Consider the following 16,920-nt stretch of genomic DNA (forward strand, 5'->3'; position numbering starts at 1 on the left):
GCAAAACAAGAGACCTCCCGCACGTGGAGAAGCCCAGCAGGTTATCACGAGTCCTTTACACACACTCCTCGCAGGAAAACTGAACCTCGATACAAAATTATGCTACCTCAATGTAAACATATCAGGCGGGACGGTCATGGCGTACTTAATGAGGCTGTGCACGTGCCGCCAACAAGGAAGGAAATCCTTGGCTTCGTAAAGCAAGGAGGATCGTATCAAACCGAAATCAAAAACAAGATATAAAACGCTCTCTGTGAGCCGAGCTTCGCTCAGTCTGATTTAGACGGAAGTGTTTCGAGTACCGCCAAGCTCGAAAGAGAAATTTCGCATGTTTTACCAATGGGTGAACTGATGGGGAAAGTTTGTCGAACCGTACTGCTTAGAGCAGGCATTCATCTGTTCATCTTGTGCGTGACAGTGTGCTCCGTGGGCTCTTTAAAACCAGTGGCAGGTGAAGATCCCATCGTTCGCACGGATTCTGGGCTCGTCGCTGGTGTACGTATCACAGTCGGCAACCGACTGGTGGACGCTTTCTTGGGAATCCCGTACGCGGAACCACCCGTTGGAGATCTTCGCTTCAGAAAGCCTCATGCAGTCAAACCTTGGATCGGAACGTACAAAGCTACAAGAAAGCCAACGCCGTGTTGGCAGCAGAACGTCCAATTTATGGGGGACGCAGAATCGGACTACTCCGATTCCTCAGAGGACTGCCTCTACCTCAACGTCTGGCGAAAGACTTCCAACTGTTCAAACTTTGAATCGTGTGACAAGAAACGACCAGTCGTTGTTTTTATTCAAGGAGGGGCCTTCCAGTGGGGCGACTCAGCTTTGTTTTTTTACGATGCGGCAAACTTCGTGTCTCTGACAGATGTTGTCTACGTAAGTTTCAACTATCGCCTAGGATTTTTCGGCTTTTTGTCCTTGGAGACTCCAGAACTGCCTGGTAACATGGGACTTTGGGACCAGAATTTGGTGCTTAAATGGGTTCAAAGAGATATTGAATACTTTGGGGGTGATCGAGATGACGTCACGATTAAGGGTCACAGTGCGGGGGGAATATCTGCAGGAATGCACGCTGTTTCGCCTCACAGTAAGGGCCTTTTCAAACGGATCATCATGGAAAGTGGCACGCCACTCTCCATAATCTTCGGAATAACTTACAAAGGTACTGGAAAATTTTCTGCAGTGGCAAGCGCTCTTGGATGTTACAACTTAAAAAAATCCCTGGAAGACCAACGTAGAGATGTGATTGAGTGCTTAAGAAAACTGGACGCAGCGTTCATCTACAAAACCTTGAAGTCACTGGACCTTGTTCAACAAATCTTTGCTCCAGTACATGGAGGTGACTTCCTACCTTACCATCCACTTATGGAAGAAACCTGGAAACACCTTGATTTCAAAGAGCTTTTTATTGGAACCACTCTAAACGAAGGGACATTGTTTTTCGATAACCTACAATACACGTTCCCTGCACTTAAACCCCTGTTGGAAGGAGACTATCGTCTTGCGGTCACAGTTGCCCTGGCACCTGCCTTTGACATCCCGGTTTCTCGTGCACGAGAGATTGTTCGTTCTTACTTCGGTGATTACGATGTCGAGCATGACAGCCGAAGCGTCGGAGATATAATTAGCAGAATTTTCGGTGATGTTGTTTTTAACTGTCCGACCAAGCTGTTCGCAGACGTCGCTTCGCAGCAAGGAATAAGCACCTACAGATATATGTTTGCGCATCGGCCGAGTTTTACTGTGTGGCCAGAATGGATGGGCGTTGTGCACGGAGACGATCTGCTGTTCACATCTGGATCCTTGCCGTTTTTGAAAGACAAAACTTATCACACGAAAGAACTAGGAGAGTACTTAAGGAAAAAATTCTCAAATGCAACGTACACGGCAGAAGAAGAGACCTTCATGACGCAGCTCGTCAGTGCCTGGAACTCTTTCATTAGGAACGGGTAAGTGCTTCATGTCTGCGTCATTACTGAACTACAGCGTGCACACGAATCCGGATGAAACCTTTGAAGTGACCGCATAAATAGGCTTCACTATGCACTACAGAGGTGCCCGCAGGTGGTGGAAACATCGCATGAAATTTTCAAAGAACAAACTTACCTATGGCGCCCGTCTGCTTTCCACGCACCCTCTGACAGGCGCAATAACCGACACATTGGCGACAGCGGCCCCGGAGCAACCTTATCGTCCGTTGGCGCCAAAAGCAGATGTCAGATAGCGGAAATTACTCAACGAACCATTGATTTTATTTGTTTTTGTCCAGTTAATGTGGTTTATTCAGCGCGTTCTGTTTCTTTATAATAAACATCGTCTGCTTTTGACGCCACCGGGCGTTAAGCATGCTCAGAGACCTCTACCGCAATCTGTCGGTTGTTGCGCCAGTCAAAGGGTGTGTGGGTAGAAATTATCGTTCAATTTTTTATGCTTCTTAACCAGGTACGTATATTTTTTAAAATTTGGAGAAATGCTTCCACCACATTCGGTCACCTCTATGGTAATTCGTAGCGCGATACGCCACCATGCGGTGCCCGATTTATACGCGATACGTTACCAGGCCAATTTATGCGGTCACTTTAAACGCTTCATGCGGATTTGTGGGCACGCTGTAGTTAGTAGTTTCTTTTAACGCCGGTCAGTTTGCTTCATGATGTCTTATAAACTATGTTGATTTGGTGGCTTCTAGGTTGACGCTTAGACCTTCCCTCTAAGTTTTCTGTTTACTATGGCTGATGAAGTGCGTCTTACCATAAATTACAAAAATTAGCTTTGTTTTTAAGGGTGGAAGACATCATAGTTTATAGGTAATTCGGTATTCTAGAGAAAGTGGTAAGCGAATTGTTTTTCAATAATTATTAAACAATCATACCTTTGTACAATATAATATTTACATTATAGTGACTTCGTGTCAATGTCGTCATCCAGGTTCTATATAAAGCAACGATATATGCAACGATATCTGGTTAGAATGTTTCTCACCTTACGCAAGCTAACTACCACTAGTGTTAGCCTAAGCATTCTCACACGCACGCAACGCCTTTGCTGGTACCCGACCCGTAGGATGACTCGACGTAGCCATTTATTCACCGTCATCGCCGGCGCCGCGATCCCAAGAGCCTCTGCGCATACGCTGCGACGACGGCCTTTTTCAGCGGCGGAGCGCCGCTCGCGGAGGAAATGACCTCTGACGATCTGGCAGATGGGCAACCTGGGCCAACGATTTGGATCCCCAGGTTGCCCAAAAGCGTTACGCCTAAAAAGGAGTTGCCAGAATCAGGGCCGGCGTTAGGCATGGGCGAGCGGGGCGGGCGCTCCGGGCCCCGCGCTTACGACAGGGCCCCGCAAGTGACAGAGGGGCCCCGCGGTCACGCGCCGGTTGAGCTTTTTGTAAAATTTCAACATCCCCACTACAGATAACTTTCATTGCTGAATTTTCCAAAGGAAAAAAAAAATAGTTAGCTGACCGACGGGCGCGGGGCCCTTCGCCAATTTGCGGATTGCTCCACCCGGGCAGAAAAATTCCTGTGTTACAAAACTAACCTCTCCTCGTGGAGTTTTCCAAAGGAAAAAATAGCTGGCCGACGGGTGCGGGGCCCTTCGCCGATTTGCAGACTGTTCCACCCGGACAGAAAATGCCTATGTTGCCACAATTCCACCCGGACTGTTCCACCCGGACAGAAAAATGCCACAGCTATTTCGATAGCGCCATCATGGACGTGGCACGTGCCGTGTTAGCTCTCCGATGCGATGAGCTTGCCCGTCCTAGACTGTGTGATATTCCCATTGGGCTCGGCACTTGCGTAGTGTATTGTTGCTTTCCTTCATATCTTCGTATAGTCTATGTTTTGTAATGTTATTTTCTCGTTTTCCTTGTTGTGACTTTATGGCTGGCGTGCGTCGATAGCTCCTTTGTAATTGCTCAGTTCTCTGTTCTGTTCATTTATTGCATATATAAAAAACCAAGCCAATCTGCACATAGCACTACTGAATAAATACACACCAGAGATATACCGCATGATAATGTGCCCGTCTCGTTTTTCTTCATGTTTAGTATAAGCGAAGTTATTTTTAAATTTCAGATTTTGCTTTTTAAACTTTTGTTGACATTTTTTTTTTTTTTTTACTTTCTTGCCCTGGGCCCCGCGTTATGTAGCGCCGGCCCTGGCCAAAATCTCCGCTCTCGCGCATCGTCAGCGCCTATCAAAGCTATGAACACGCACTCTTACTATTCTCAGAAAAATGAGAATAAGACGTCACGACTGGTGTCAGAGCGGGGGAACATACCTGGCAAGATTGGAACTGCACGCGCTGCTCAAACGAGCGACACGCGTTTGGCGGCCGAAATATATTTTTTGTGACATAACGACTGGTCGGAGGTTTTCCGTGCATTTTCGAGTTTAGATACTTCGTTTAAGGATAACGAATGTAATATGCAAGTTCACGGTGATAAAAATACTGCAAAAATCACCTCTAACTCGTTTTTTTTAATTACCTGTTTAATTTCCCTTTCAGGATTGTAGTAGGCGAAAGGCATTCCGCGAAATAAATCCCAAAATAAAAATATACTCGTCTTGATCGTCCTAATAAGCCTGGGAAACACACAACGCGTCGTCCAGGGATCATACGTACGTTATTATGACTTGCAATACTTGGTTACTGGATGCTTTTGCTTAAATCGGATCCGTTGCAGGCACGACACACTCATAGGTTCCCTGGGTTTATAAAAACGGTAAACACAACCTTAGAGATGTTTTATAGAGTGCAGCTCTTAGGTACTCGTTTCCGGCATGAGCGGCGTCGGCATAACCGCGCGGTGGATTATGGGAAACGTCCCATATTACATCACGGTGACGTTGAGGCACCACGCCGAAATGTCGCGCGACATTTCGGCGCGAGTGACGTCACCGTGTCGAAACGTCACCGTGACGAAACGTCACCGTGTCGAAACGTCACCGTGACGTTTCGGTGGAAGTCACGTTCCGAAACGTCACCGTGACTCCAACCGAAACGTCACGTGAGGTTTCGGCCCCGCGCCGGAACGTCGCGTGACGACGCGCGTTTCGCGCGTAAAAGAAGAAGGAGGAGGGGAGGAGGAGAGGGCACGGGTGAGAAGGAGGGGTATACCCTTCCCTCCTCCTCCTCAAGAGCTACGCTCTAAATCGGCGTTACAAGAGGTTGTAAACGTATTTCATTCTTTTTAGACCGCAGCTCTTAGGGGCCCGTTTCCGGCTTCAGCGGCTTCGGCGTCGCCGTCGCCGTCGGCGTAACCAAGGTCATCCCAAGGTCACGTGACCCCAAGGACACGTGACCCCCCAAGGTCACGTGACCCCTCTCAAGGTCACTCCGAGGTCACGTGACCCCTCCCAAGGTCACCCCAAAGTCACGTGACCTCCCAGGTCACGTGACCCTCCGAGATCACGTGGCCCCCCAGGTCACGTGACCCCCTCCCCCGAGGTCAGGTGACCCCCCGGAGCATATTGAAGAATGAGAGGAGGAGGAGGAGAAGGAGGAGGAAGAGGAGGGGTCTACCCTCCCCTCAGTACCCTTCCCTCCTCCTCCTCAAGAGCTGCGCTGCAATTCGGCGTTACAGGGAGTTGTAAGCGGCTTTTTTTTACCAGTTTTTATATGCACTCTACACTGGGGGGCTAAGCATATAGGCATTTTGCAGTGGAACTGCCGCGGCCTTCTACGTAACATAGATGACATCAATTCATTTTTTAGAGCGCAGCTCTTAGGGGCCCGTTTCCGGCTTGAGCGGTGTCGCCGTCACCGTCGCCGTCGGCGTAACCGCGCGGCGCATCATGGGAAATGTCCCATAATGCACCGCGCGAGCCCCCCCACTGGGGTCACGTGACCTCGTGGGGGTCACGTGACCCCCCGAAGTCACGTGACTCCCCTGAGGTCACGTGACCCCCTCCTCGAGGTCACGTGACCCCCGCCGATGTCGCGTGACCCCCCGATGACGTCATCGTCACTGATGACGTCACCGGCATCCACATTGTCATCGTCATCACTGATGACGTCACCGGCATCCACATCGTCATCGTCATCATCACTGATGACGTCACCGGCATCCACATCATCGTCATCATCATTGATGACGTCACCGGCATCCGCATCGTCATCGTCATCATCACTGATGACGTCACCGGCATCCACATCGTCATCGTCATCATCTCTGATGACGTCACCGGCATCCACATCGTCATCGTCATCATCACTGATGACGTCACCGGCATCCACATCGTCATCGTCATCATCACTGATGACGTCACCGGCATCCGCATCGTCATCGTCATCATCACTGATGACGTCACCGGCATCCACATCGTCATCGTCATCATCACTGAAGACGTCACCGGCATCCACATCATCATCGTCATCATCACTGATGACGTCACCGGCATCCACGTCATCGTCATCATCACTGATGACGTCACCGGCATCCGCATCGTCATCGTCATCAATACTGATGACGTTACCGACATCCGCATCGTCATCGTCATCATCACTGATGACGTCATCAGTGACGTCACTGATGTCGTCACCGGCATCCGCATCGTCATTGTCATCATCACTGATGACGTCATCAGCGACGTCACTGATGACGTCACCGACATTCGCATCGTCATCGTCATCATCACTGGTGAAGTCATCAGTGACGTCACTAATGACGTAATCGGTACCAGCATCGTCATCGTCACGGATGACGTCATCAGTGACGTCAGTGATGACATCATCGGCATTGGGGGTCACGTGACCCCCAAGGTCACGTGACACCCCCTGGTTAGTTTAACCCCCCCCCCCAGTGCCCTTCCCTCCTCCTCCTCAAGAGCTGCGCTCTAATTCGGCGTTACGGAGAGTTGTAAGCGGCTTTCATTTTTTTTACCTTTAGTTAGCGGCGTCGTGACATCATGTAGGGAGCTACGCGCTATCATGCGATAACAAGAACCAGCGAGCCTACGGTCGCCCGCTACCGCTGGCTCCGCTGAGTCATATTTAGTTCAGCTGATTTCGTTCCTATCCGCCTCCCCTTCGCAGCGCCGTTGGTACCAAGCATGGGCGTCGGTCTGCGGATCGCACTGCCCGGTGTTTGATTCCCAATGCACCGCCTGGAAAATCTAGATAATTACAATTGCTTATGCTTATTCATGAATAAATACGATTAAGTATGTTTTCAATGTTGAATTGGTTTGGTATACTTCAACTTTATAATGTTAAGCACCCCGAGACTGAGGGATACGAAAGTTGACTCCAAGACTCTTGGTGTCTACTTGTCACCACTTTTGGTGTCAACTTTCGCGTTCCTCAGTCTCGAATTGTTTCAAAGGTCGGTATACACCAGCTCACTTGCGCACTACAAATGCATTTCGTTTGTTTAAAACCAGGCATAATAACATCAAACATAGATAGGGGTAGCGGTCGCCGTGCTTAGGCTTCTCATCCCAATTAAGTATTCTACTAAAAGGTATTCTTGTGAAACTAAATTTATGCTTCCGTATTGTATTATCCACCCAGAAAGCCAGTAATCCCAGGTTCTGGCATTGACTGGCCGTTGTACAAGGCGGAAAGTTCTGAGCTGACGTACCTCCGCCCCGGCAACTATACAATTGCACGGGACCCATCGAGGAATATTTGCGAGCTGTGGAGGCCATTCCTACTGAAGAAGTAAGTTGCCGTTTTTTTAGCAATATGGCTGATATTCTATGCCAATTAATTAATTTCCAGCTCCTCTATAATGAACGCTGTTCTTTTTGTTTCTCAAGTGCAAAAAATACCTTAGGGTAAATGATTTTGTTTTGTGATTTGCTGAGAGCCAGTTGTTTCTAACTTTTAATAAAACCACTAAGGAGACTGGTATTTTAGTTTCTCTCTTGAACTATTATCCCAACTAGCATTTGCTCAATAGGTGTTCGTGAATCAGTTCGGCGTTTTTGCTTTTTCCATATTTTCGATTCCCTTAAGTTAGCCCAAAGTTACATAATCTTTTTATATCTTATAAACGTTATCACTAATAATTACGTATTTATTGAGCAATGAATATCTTAATTTTTGTAGAAGGAGCATTTTTAAACAAGGACACCTGCGAGTTCAAATCTCCCATTCTCGGCTTTAGCAGAGTCTCGTTGCACCTGTATGCTTTGTGCATCATACGTTGTGTATGAGAATACCAGAGATTTGCTGTCTTGGAGCAATTGATAAATTACTCTTGCGCAGCTGACGCATACGTCTTTTTCGAGAAATCTTTATTTCTCTTTAGCTGACCGTGCCTACTTCATGTGTCTGATCAGGTACTCCATCCTTTACTTCCAGGGGAAATTCCATGACTCCGCCTCCGCAGACTTCTTCATTCTCCAAGACGGGGCAAACAAAAACTTCACAAAATCCTCAAATAAGTAATTCGCTGGAGTCCCAGGAAAAGGTTTTGAATTCTTCATCATCGAGAAAGCTTCACATCTTTCCACTTGTTTTTTCGGCAATATACTCTTTCGCATCGAATTTTAGATGCTAAACTACAAACGTCTTATTGACGACTTTTTTAAAAGAGATCGACTCTCCTGTTATATCTTAAAAGTTCACTCAGATGTTGACGGTTCGAATACAATAACTGATGTCGAAGAAAAATGCTTCGTATTCTACAGTTATTTGTGTTTTGCTTTAATATCAACAAAAATATTTATTCAACACAAGCTATACGGCCGAAGTTCAGGGCATGATGTCAAAACACTCTGTTAAAATGTGTAACTCCTCCTTCAGCGACAAACTAAAAGTTTTGACATCCCATGTGGATAATACTGAAGAGAGGTCTCCTTTCTAACAGAGAATTTAAGAAATGTTGGTTCAAAATTAGTTTTTATACTCATACCACGAGCTGACGTCAGCAACCATCAAATCCCAGCTATTCGATTACTAATATGAACGGGTTATTTTTTTAGTATTTTTGTTATTTCATTCGTACGGATTATCCGGTGGATTTAAAATTGAATCCGTCAAACTTTTTTATATATGTATATAAAGCACGTACACGCTGCCACAAAACGTTCCTTCTTCGTTGTTACTTTTATACAAAAAAGGTTTTGTCTTTATGCGGCAATATGCATTACATAATTAATATAATATACATAAATACATAAAATACATACATATCACATAATATGTAAATACATAATACATAAATACATAAAATATTTAACAGCTCCACAAAACCAAAACGTGCTGAGAAGTTCAATTTGCAGAAGATATCATCGTTTCTGCATATTTAGAGTAATTCAAGTCATCAGGCTCTATCTAATATGAACCGTGAAAATCGAAGCTTGCATTTGCAATCTATATTTTTCGTCAAAGGTGTATATCAAAGGTCGTTTTTTTCTTGTAAAATTACAAAGCGCAGCTCTTTTTATGTTGGAAATAGGAACAAGAAACTTCCCAGGGTATACCGCGGGCGCCGAGGCAGTCGACGAAGTCCCGTAGCGGGGTGTGCTTGGCGTTCGTATAGATAGATTGCATCGGGAGCGGTGTCCGAAGGTGCAGCCGACCAGCGAAAGAAAGCAAACGACAGGCAGACGAAATTCGTCGGCAGTAAAAGCGCCGTCGTTATGCAGACCCGTTTCTTTTTACCTTAAAGATTGCTTTTATTCCCCGGAATTATTTTTTAACCAAAGGCACATTTCAAGAAATATTATGTTCATTTTAATAAACGACGGTGGTCACGAGCCGTCACTATAAGGAGGTGGCACCATCTATCAATACGAAAGCCAAAAACACCCTGCTACTGGACTTGGTCATCTGCGTCGTCGCCCGCCGTTAACTCTGGCAAGTTTCTTGGCCCTATATTTTACGAAAAGACAGCTACGCTTTGTAATTTCACAAGAAAAAAACCGACCTGTCAAATACATCGTTGACGAAAAGTTTAGATTGCTAAATGGATGCGTCGACTTTTACGGTCAATTTTATATCGAGCCTGGTTACTTGGGTCACCGAATAGGTCAAGAAATATTTCTTCTTAATAGTGCGTTCATTACATATGTTAAATTCATTATCCTCAAACTTGGCAAAAACAAATGTGCGCGAATGCTTCATGATCATTTCGTATATCAAGGCACGCCTCCCTCACGCGGTGTTTACGAAAGAGCATTGGCATGTTGAAAACTGCGCTGCTATGCTGTACGGAAACAATGACAGAGATTAACCGTAGTTAGAATTGGTCAGTAAGGCGGTACTGGAGCTTTATTAAAGTGGAACGATAGCTCTTCCAAAGATTCGTGAGATTCGCCGCTTTTGAAGGGTTTGCGGGAATAAAAAAAGAGAAGTGCGCAGTAATGGTTTTAGCTGCATGGTTACGTGAACGGGCGTTTCGCGCTCTTTGGATAGAACCTTCAGCCAGTCAAGGCATAAAGGCATTTACTGATCATTGTATCGTCTGATCGGTAAAAGTAGAAAGTTAAAGGCATGCGGCCCTCTCATTTCGTCATTTACTGGCTCTAGGATAGGGTGTGATAAGATATTACGGCATGCACTGCAGGAGCGTGCTAGGACACCTCTGGAGGTAATATCCCTGCACTACATCCATTGGACTATTCGAAAGTAATTTGAAAGAACATTCGAAAGATTAAAAATTTCAGGTTATATTTTAAATGACGATCTGGTTTTGGTTTGAACATCGACAGCTCATCTGTTGTGAGATCGACTAGATGGGCTTGCAGTCGAGTAAAGCTTAGAGCACGAAATGATTTAGAATTGGAATACTTCGTTTAGAAGTGAAACGTTTTTTCTGACCAATCAAAGTGGGTAGGAGACCTAGTTTGTTACTGAACTCCAAGTGTTCTCGGAATCTTTTTTTTTTTCTTTTTATTTACATGAATACCTGCAGCGCCGTTGGGCATCATGCAGGGGGGTACAGAAAACATCATGCCATAGATAAACGGAAACAACAATAAAGCATACATTTTTAATCGCGAATACAGATTTGCAGTTCAGATCATTATCACTAAGAGACACAATTTATTTCCTAGGTGTATTCTACTCTTTACTGGTTTGAACAATAAATAACAGTGAAAAACACTCAGTGCTGTAACGAAATTCCTCGGTATTTCTTTAGAATGATCCCGTCTTGCGGACGCATATCGTGGTTCAAATATGTGAAGTCTTTTTTCAATGCCAGTCGGTCCGTAATATATGCTGTGAAAGAATTTCACAGAATGTAACCTCCAGAACAATATTCCATATGACATCTCCTTCAGCGAAGTTCGCACGTATCGCCAAGGTAATAATATCAGTCTGCGATGAAACCAAAGTGGACTTAAAGCTCAGTATTGATGCACATTCGTTCGTCATATTCGCTTGTTGACTGAACGGGCTGATATATCATCCATTTACTTTTATTGTGTGACACCTAAAATCAATGCAGCAGCCATATTCCTTTAAAATATCATATTCATAACTGGGTGATTTTGATCTCAACTCTGGCACGGATTTAGGGTAAAATTTTTTACTTTGACGAAAAAAAATGTTTTGGGGAAATTTCTATAATAAAAGTAGATGCAAACAGCAATTTTGTCGTATTTTTGTTTTTAGAGTTATGGCCCGTTTAAGCGGCCATGGTGGAAACTGGCGTTTTTCCAGCTTATCGGAGGTTCCATATTTCACTCCATCCCGTTTGCCTACTTTTGAAGCTATATCAATATAACTTTTTGGGAACACTCTAGACATAGGTTTTTTTATGCTAATTAAGCGTCTAAGTCATAACATTCTTAATGATTTTTTTTTTCATTTCTGAAACCGTATCTCTACGACGATATTTGACGAAGTTCAGCAAGCTGTACTGTGTGAGCTAATCAACATTGTTTTATGATCTTTATATCACCGTAAAGCTCTAAATAACCTCTTTCTTTTGAGTATAATTTTAATATTTTGCGGTAAGCATAGAATGCGCTACATGTGCCTAAAATACGAACATTTCGAAAAACTGGCAAGTTTGGAGTTGATTTTCTGAAAAACCCTACTTTTTATTTCTTCTCTTTGTATTCACAGTTATATAATATAGTAGTCTAACAGAAACTATCAAAAGAAATTGTAATATATTGTTTGTACGGCAGCTATTAAGACTCGAATCTCGTGCTATGAGCGTTTTGAACGGGACTTCGCACAGGTGCTCTGCTGAGCAGAAGTTTGGCCTATGTAAGGCTTTTCATTTTAGCTAATATGACACGCGTATGTGACTAAAAACGCGTTACGACGGTCGATCCACGCGCGTTGCCTTCGCTTCGACGCGCACCCCCGATGGCCTTTCTTAACGACGTCACGAGAAGAGCTATATGGACTTCTTCTCTAGGAAAAGTTGAGTCGGGTCGCCGAGTTGAGACGTCCTCCCCCATTCATCCGCCGGCGTTCGCGCCGCACGTTTGAGGAGCTCGCGCGCGCTCGTCCTGCGAATTTTGCTTCTTTTTTTTTTTTTTTTTTTGTGGCCGCAAGAACCACGCGAGGCAAGATTTCCCGGCATCTGGAGCTGCGTGCTTCTTGTGTGGCCATGCGGGCCACTTCGCCAAAGTTTGCCGAAGTCGTCCAAGAGGCGACAGTTACAAGCAACAGCTGCCTTTTCCTGTTGGGCGGCGGGCCGCACCGACTACTACCGTCGTCAAGCAAAGCCTGGTCCGACAAGGACTCCCGTGCAAGGCGTCACCTTCCCGGACTACGACGAGTTCCGGTCGACCATCTACACCGTGGCGTCGCCCGATGATCATCCGGAGCGTCAGCCTGACCATCGACGTCAAGACTTTACGGCCAATGTCGAGTTCCGGCCCGAGGTACCACTCCAGTGCTTCCGCATCGATGCTGCTGCTCCCACAACAGCAGTTCCGGGACATCTAACCAAGGCTGAGGTCCCGCAGCCTCCGTCTACGGCGCATTCAAGTCCGTCCCCCAACTCGTCTGGTACCTGTGGCACTTCGTCGTCACCAAGGCGGTGCCGTTCTTGCGGTGGCCCCTGCCACCCAAGAAAGTTTTTTTTTTTTCCGCCGGTGCACCGTTGCTGTTTTCCTGCAAGAAACTTGGACACCTCGACCGTGTCTGCCAGAGTCGACCCCGGTGTCTCCGACTCGACCGTGGGGGGCCTAGCAACCTTACCACCGTGTTCGAGTCCGGCCACCGGAGGCGTCGAACGATACGTCAGCCTTAGGCGCCCCGAGCGCCACAGCCCCGGCCACGGAGAGGTACCTTGCCCCCGGAACCCCCAGTTCCGGCTGCAGCCCTGCCTGCAGCTCCGCCTACAGTCCCTGAAGAGATCGTGGAACCTGCGCCCGAGGAGAACCTGGCTCCTGGGATACTCCAGACAACAGCTGGCCATTCAGCCGCACAGAGACGGCTACTGAGGGTGCAGCTTCTAACACCTCGCTCGAAGGTGCACCAGTACCGGTGCCAGTTTCGTTCCCGGTACCAGTGTCGTCGACACCCAGCTCGGAGACACCAGAGCCCCGGGGTCCAGATACATCCGTCCCCCGACAGAGATGGCAAAATTACTTTCAAAAAGTGATTAAATTACATCACTAATTACTTTCCTGATAACTGCAAAATGTAATTAAATTACATTGCAAATTACCACAGACTAAAGGTAATGACATTTCATTATAATTACTTTCCAAAAGTAATGAAATTACTTTGAAATTACTTTGAGATTACCTTTGAATACCTTGAGGCAGTAATTTCTGCTCATTTTTGTATCATTGACGATAAAGAGGCAGTCGACAGGATCGTGTGCAGAGCAACAAGAACAGTTTAATGGACGTCGGCGGTATTTATCATACTGCGCATGATTAGTGCCTTGTCATGCGTGGCGGTGTACATGAGAAGCCCCGATACATCTCTTCACGGGTAACAAAAGACAAAGTACGAAGTACAAGTTCATGCCACTTGATTGAAGTCAGAGTCATAATGGAGACGCTCTGGAGGCTTCACCGTGCGAGTCGACTTCCTGGCTTGTGACCCTGATTCGCACTTTATTTACCGTATGCACTAACACACTGTTTACAAAACAAGCCCTCGCTTGCCCACATAGCACGTGTAGCAACGAAATGCGGGAAAAGCGAGGCGTTGCGCCTGAACAGTTCCGACAGCAGCGCCACCGCAGTGATGTGACGTCTATATGTACAAAAATTCAGATCTTCGTGTTTACACTGCAACAACCTTATGTGCCTCAAAGTGAACCATACTGAACAGTGGTTTTGCTGGCGCACACGACATAAGTGTTAAACATTATGAATATAGCTTCTTTAGATGTGACTCAGAAAGGCAGTCGCGCCGGTTTTGCTGTTGATTTAATGGTGAAGCTTCTTACTAAAATGATGATATATTTTCGTCTTCCTAATTTAGAAGTTATAGTCCGTGTCAGTTGGTTAAATCGGGCAATGGAAGCTCGTTCTTACAAGAAGTCGTCACGTGAAACGTTTTTCTTCCGCCTCCCCCAGACGCAATATATTTTTATTCTCCCAAAAGCACTTACTATACTCGGTAACTTTTCTTGGCAATGCAGAGGAGAGGAGAGCCCGCGCACAGCTTTATTCAGCGCTCAAATAGGAGAGGGAACGCGTGCCTGTACCCTCCACTGCATTGCCATGAAGATTTGTCGCCGAGTATAGTTGACCTATTCTCGGTCATTCCTTTCAAGGAGCATTTTTTCCAAACATTCGAAGAGCTCAAGTTTTTGCGCATTGTCATCCAATTGGCCCGGATAATTGTTAGCAGAAGCGTCGCCATTTGAGGAATACCGCGAGCTTCCTTAATTGTGTACTTTCCCAACAAACGGGGGCGATATCTTCTTGTAGGCTTAACTTCCCAGGGGAAGGAAGCGAGGCATAGCGCGAGCAGCACCTGTTTTGCTCGAGGACGCACGAAACGTTCTGGGGCTTTGACAAGGCATTTGGAATTAACGATTTTTTCCGGTCGTTTCTTGTTCACAATGGCCAAAGCGCACGGTTTTACCTTGCTTGACGAAAGAACAAGGCTGGGGATCTGTTTGTCCTGTCCTCTCAGGTTTTAAATTATGTTTAACTCACTGATGATGTGCCCGTCGCCTTGTAGCCTATGAGCCGTTCATCCCTAAGCTGACGCACTTTCAGCTTAGGGATGAACGGTAAAAGTTACGTGTTTGTTGGAGCAGTCACACGTCCATCTTTTGCCACGTAACCACGCTCTCGTTCATGCCCACGCGCAGAGAAAGAGACGGGTCAGGTGATCAAAGGAAGGTGTTTGATTGGTTCTAGTTAGCTTGCAGCTCCCACTGCACTGTCAGCTTAGGGATGAACGAAGTATAGTATCGTCGTGATGACGCGATGCCGTGAAGCTGTGGCGCCTGGAGTTCGGAAGCCTTTGCCTTCCAGCGTTGTCTACACGTAAGTTTTCTTCCTTCGTCATTCCAGCCCTCCTTTGTGCGCCTGTTCAGCTCTTCGTACGAGGCTTTGAGCTCAGGTAACCCGCCGTTTATTTCCTCTGTTTCTCTTTCACAATATTTCATCATGCAAAATATTTTTTTTTCTTTTTTAAAGCTTGCAAACGAATTTTCTAATTTAGGACAAAAGTAATTTTAAAAGTAATGAGTAATTTTTTCTAAATTACTGCCTGAAAGTAATTCATTTCATCACTAAATTACTAGCTTAGGTAAGTAATTCATTACATTACGCATTGCTCTAAAAAATAATTTAATTACTGTAATTCCATTGCAGTAATGTCCTCACTGCCATCTCTGCCCCCCGACAAGACAGTAGCCCGCATCGAGCCAGGCTGCTGCCAGAGCGTCTGAAAGACTACTTTTTTTGTGAAATGTTTTGGCAGCAGTTCTTACGGACAAGTGCAGGACATATAATATTAATGCATTTATGAACAATCAGTGAATTTTTCTTTACCCAGCATACTGCCTCAGCGCTGCCTTTTTCAGTGTGTGCTTTCCGCAAATTTCAATTGCGACGTGCTTTTCCTTTTCATTCATTATGCATTTTCCACTGTCTTGACATAGAGTTGTCAGAGATAATTTCATTTTTTTTCAGTAAAATTTCCTGTCCAACTGCCCTGCAGTTTGGCGTCGGTTCTTACTTCCCTCACTATTCAGGAAGAGAGTATATTCATTATATCTAAGAGAGAGAAGAATCGGAGAATTATTTTTTTTAAGGAAAGGAAAGATAATGTATTTATATTTTTTACAAGTTCTATACACACTACTTAGATGGCGCCACTGTCCACCATTGCGCCCGTGTTGTCGGGGTCGCGTCCCCGTGGCGCTTGACCCCCATGTTGTTTACCGTTGAATAAACTGAGTACGCTACAGCCATCAGCCGCGTCGGACGTCTCCTTCCTTCCGGGGCTCCCGCGCCCCCGGCTCCGCCGGTCACCATTTCGGCATGTAAGAAGCTCGTCTCTTCCGCAGGCCCACGCAAGCGCTGCGATCCCTTTTATTTTCTCGGGTGACCGCCTTTCTTTTATTCAACATTTTGGCGACGAGTAACGAGGCGACAGCGTTCGTTGTCTCGCCATCACATCGCGGGACGCGTGCCCGCACCAGCGCTGACAAAGCCCGGATATCAAGCGTCAATCTATGGAAGTGCCCGTCTTCACCGGCCTTGGAAGACGTCACCCTAATCGAAAATCCTGCATCGATTCAGCCGCACCTAGCGTGACCATCGACTGCGACATTCACGTCAATTGCTACAAAAGCAGCGCATGGTGTGGCCTACGCCAGTGGGCACGGTGATTCGTTAGCGGCAATGTCGCTGACGAACCCTTTCTTGTTCTACACACAGATAAGATATCAGTATTCTATACACTCTAGCACGAAGTAAAAACTTATGGCTTCTCGAGTTACCGTGCCCACGGTCATTGCGCTTTTTTTGTTCTTTGTGCTCTCTGTATTACTGGATGTGTATACATGCG

At 46.0% G+C, this 16,920-nt stretch overlaps 1 protein-coding gene across 1 annotated transcript; it reads left to right on the forward strand.

Annotated features, from left to right (window-relative positions):
• The first annotated feature begins 295 nt into the window (after nucleotides 1-295).
• On the forward strand, nucleotides 296-9,045 carry LOC115320512 (acetylcholinesterase-1-like). The gene is made up of 3 exons (XM_029980729.4): nucleotides 296-1,952; nucleotides 7,525-7,674; nucleotides 8,320-9,045. Exons 1-3 carry the CDS (start codon nucleotides 340-342, stop codon nucleotides 8,516-8,518), a joined length of 1,962 nt encoding a protein of 653 aa, XP_029836589.2. The 5' UTR covers nucleotides 296-339; the 3' UTR covers nucleotides 8,519-9,045.
• Nucleotides 9,046-16,920: the final 7,875 nt, after the last annotated feature.

This window comes from Ixodes scapularis, unplaced genomic scaffold (genome assembly GCF_016920785.2).
Source record: "Ixodes scapularis isolate PalLabHiFi unplaced genomic scaffold, ASM1692078v2 PGA_scaffold0__279_contigs__length_252992795, whole genome shotgun sequence".
NCBI classification, from domain to species: Eukaryota; Metazoa; Arthropoda; class Arachnida; order Ixodida; family Ixodidae; genus Ixodes; species Ixodes scapularis.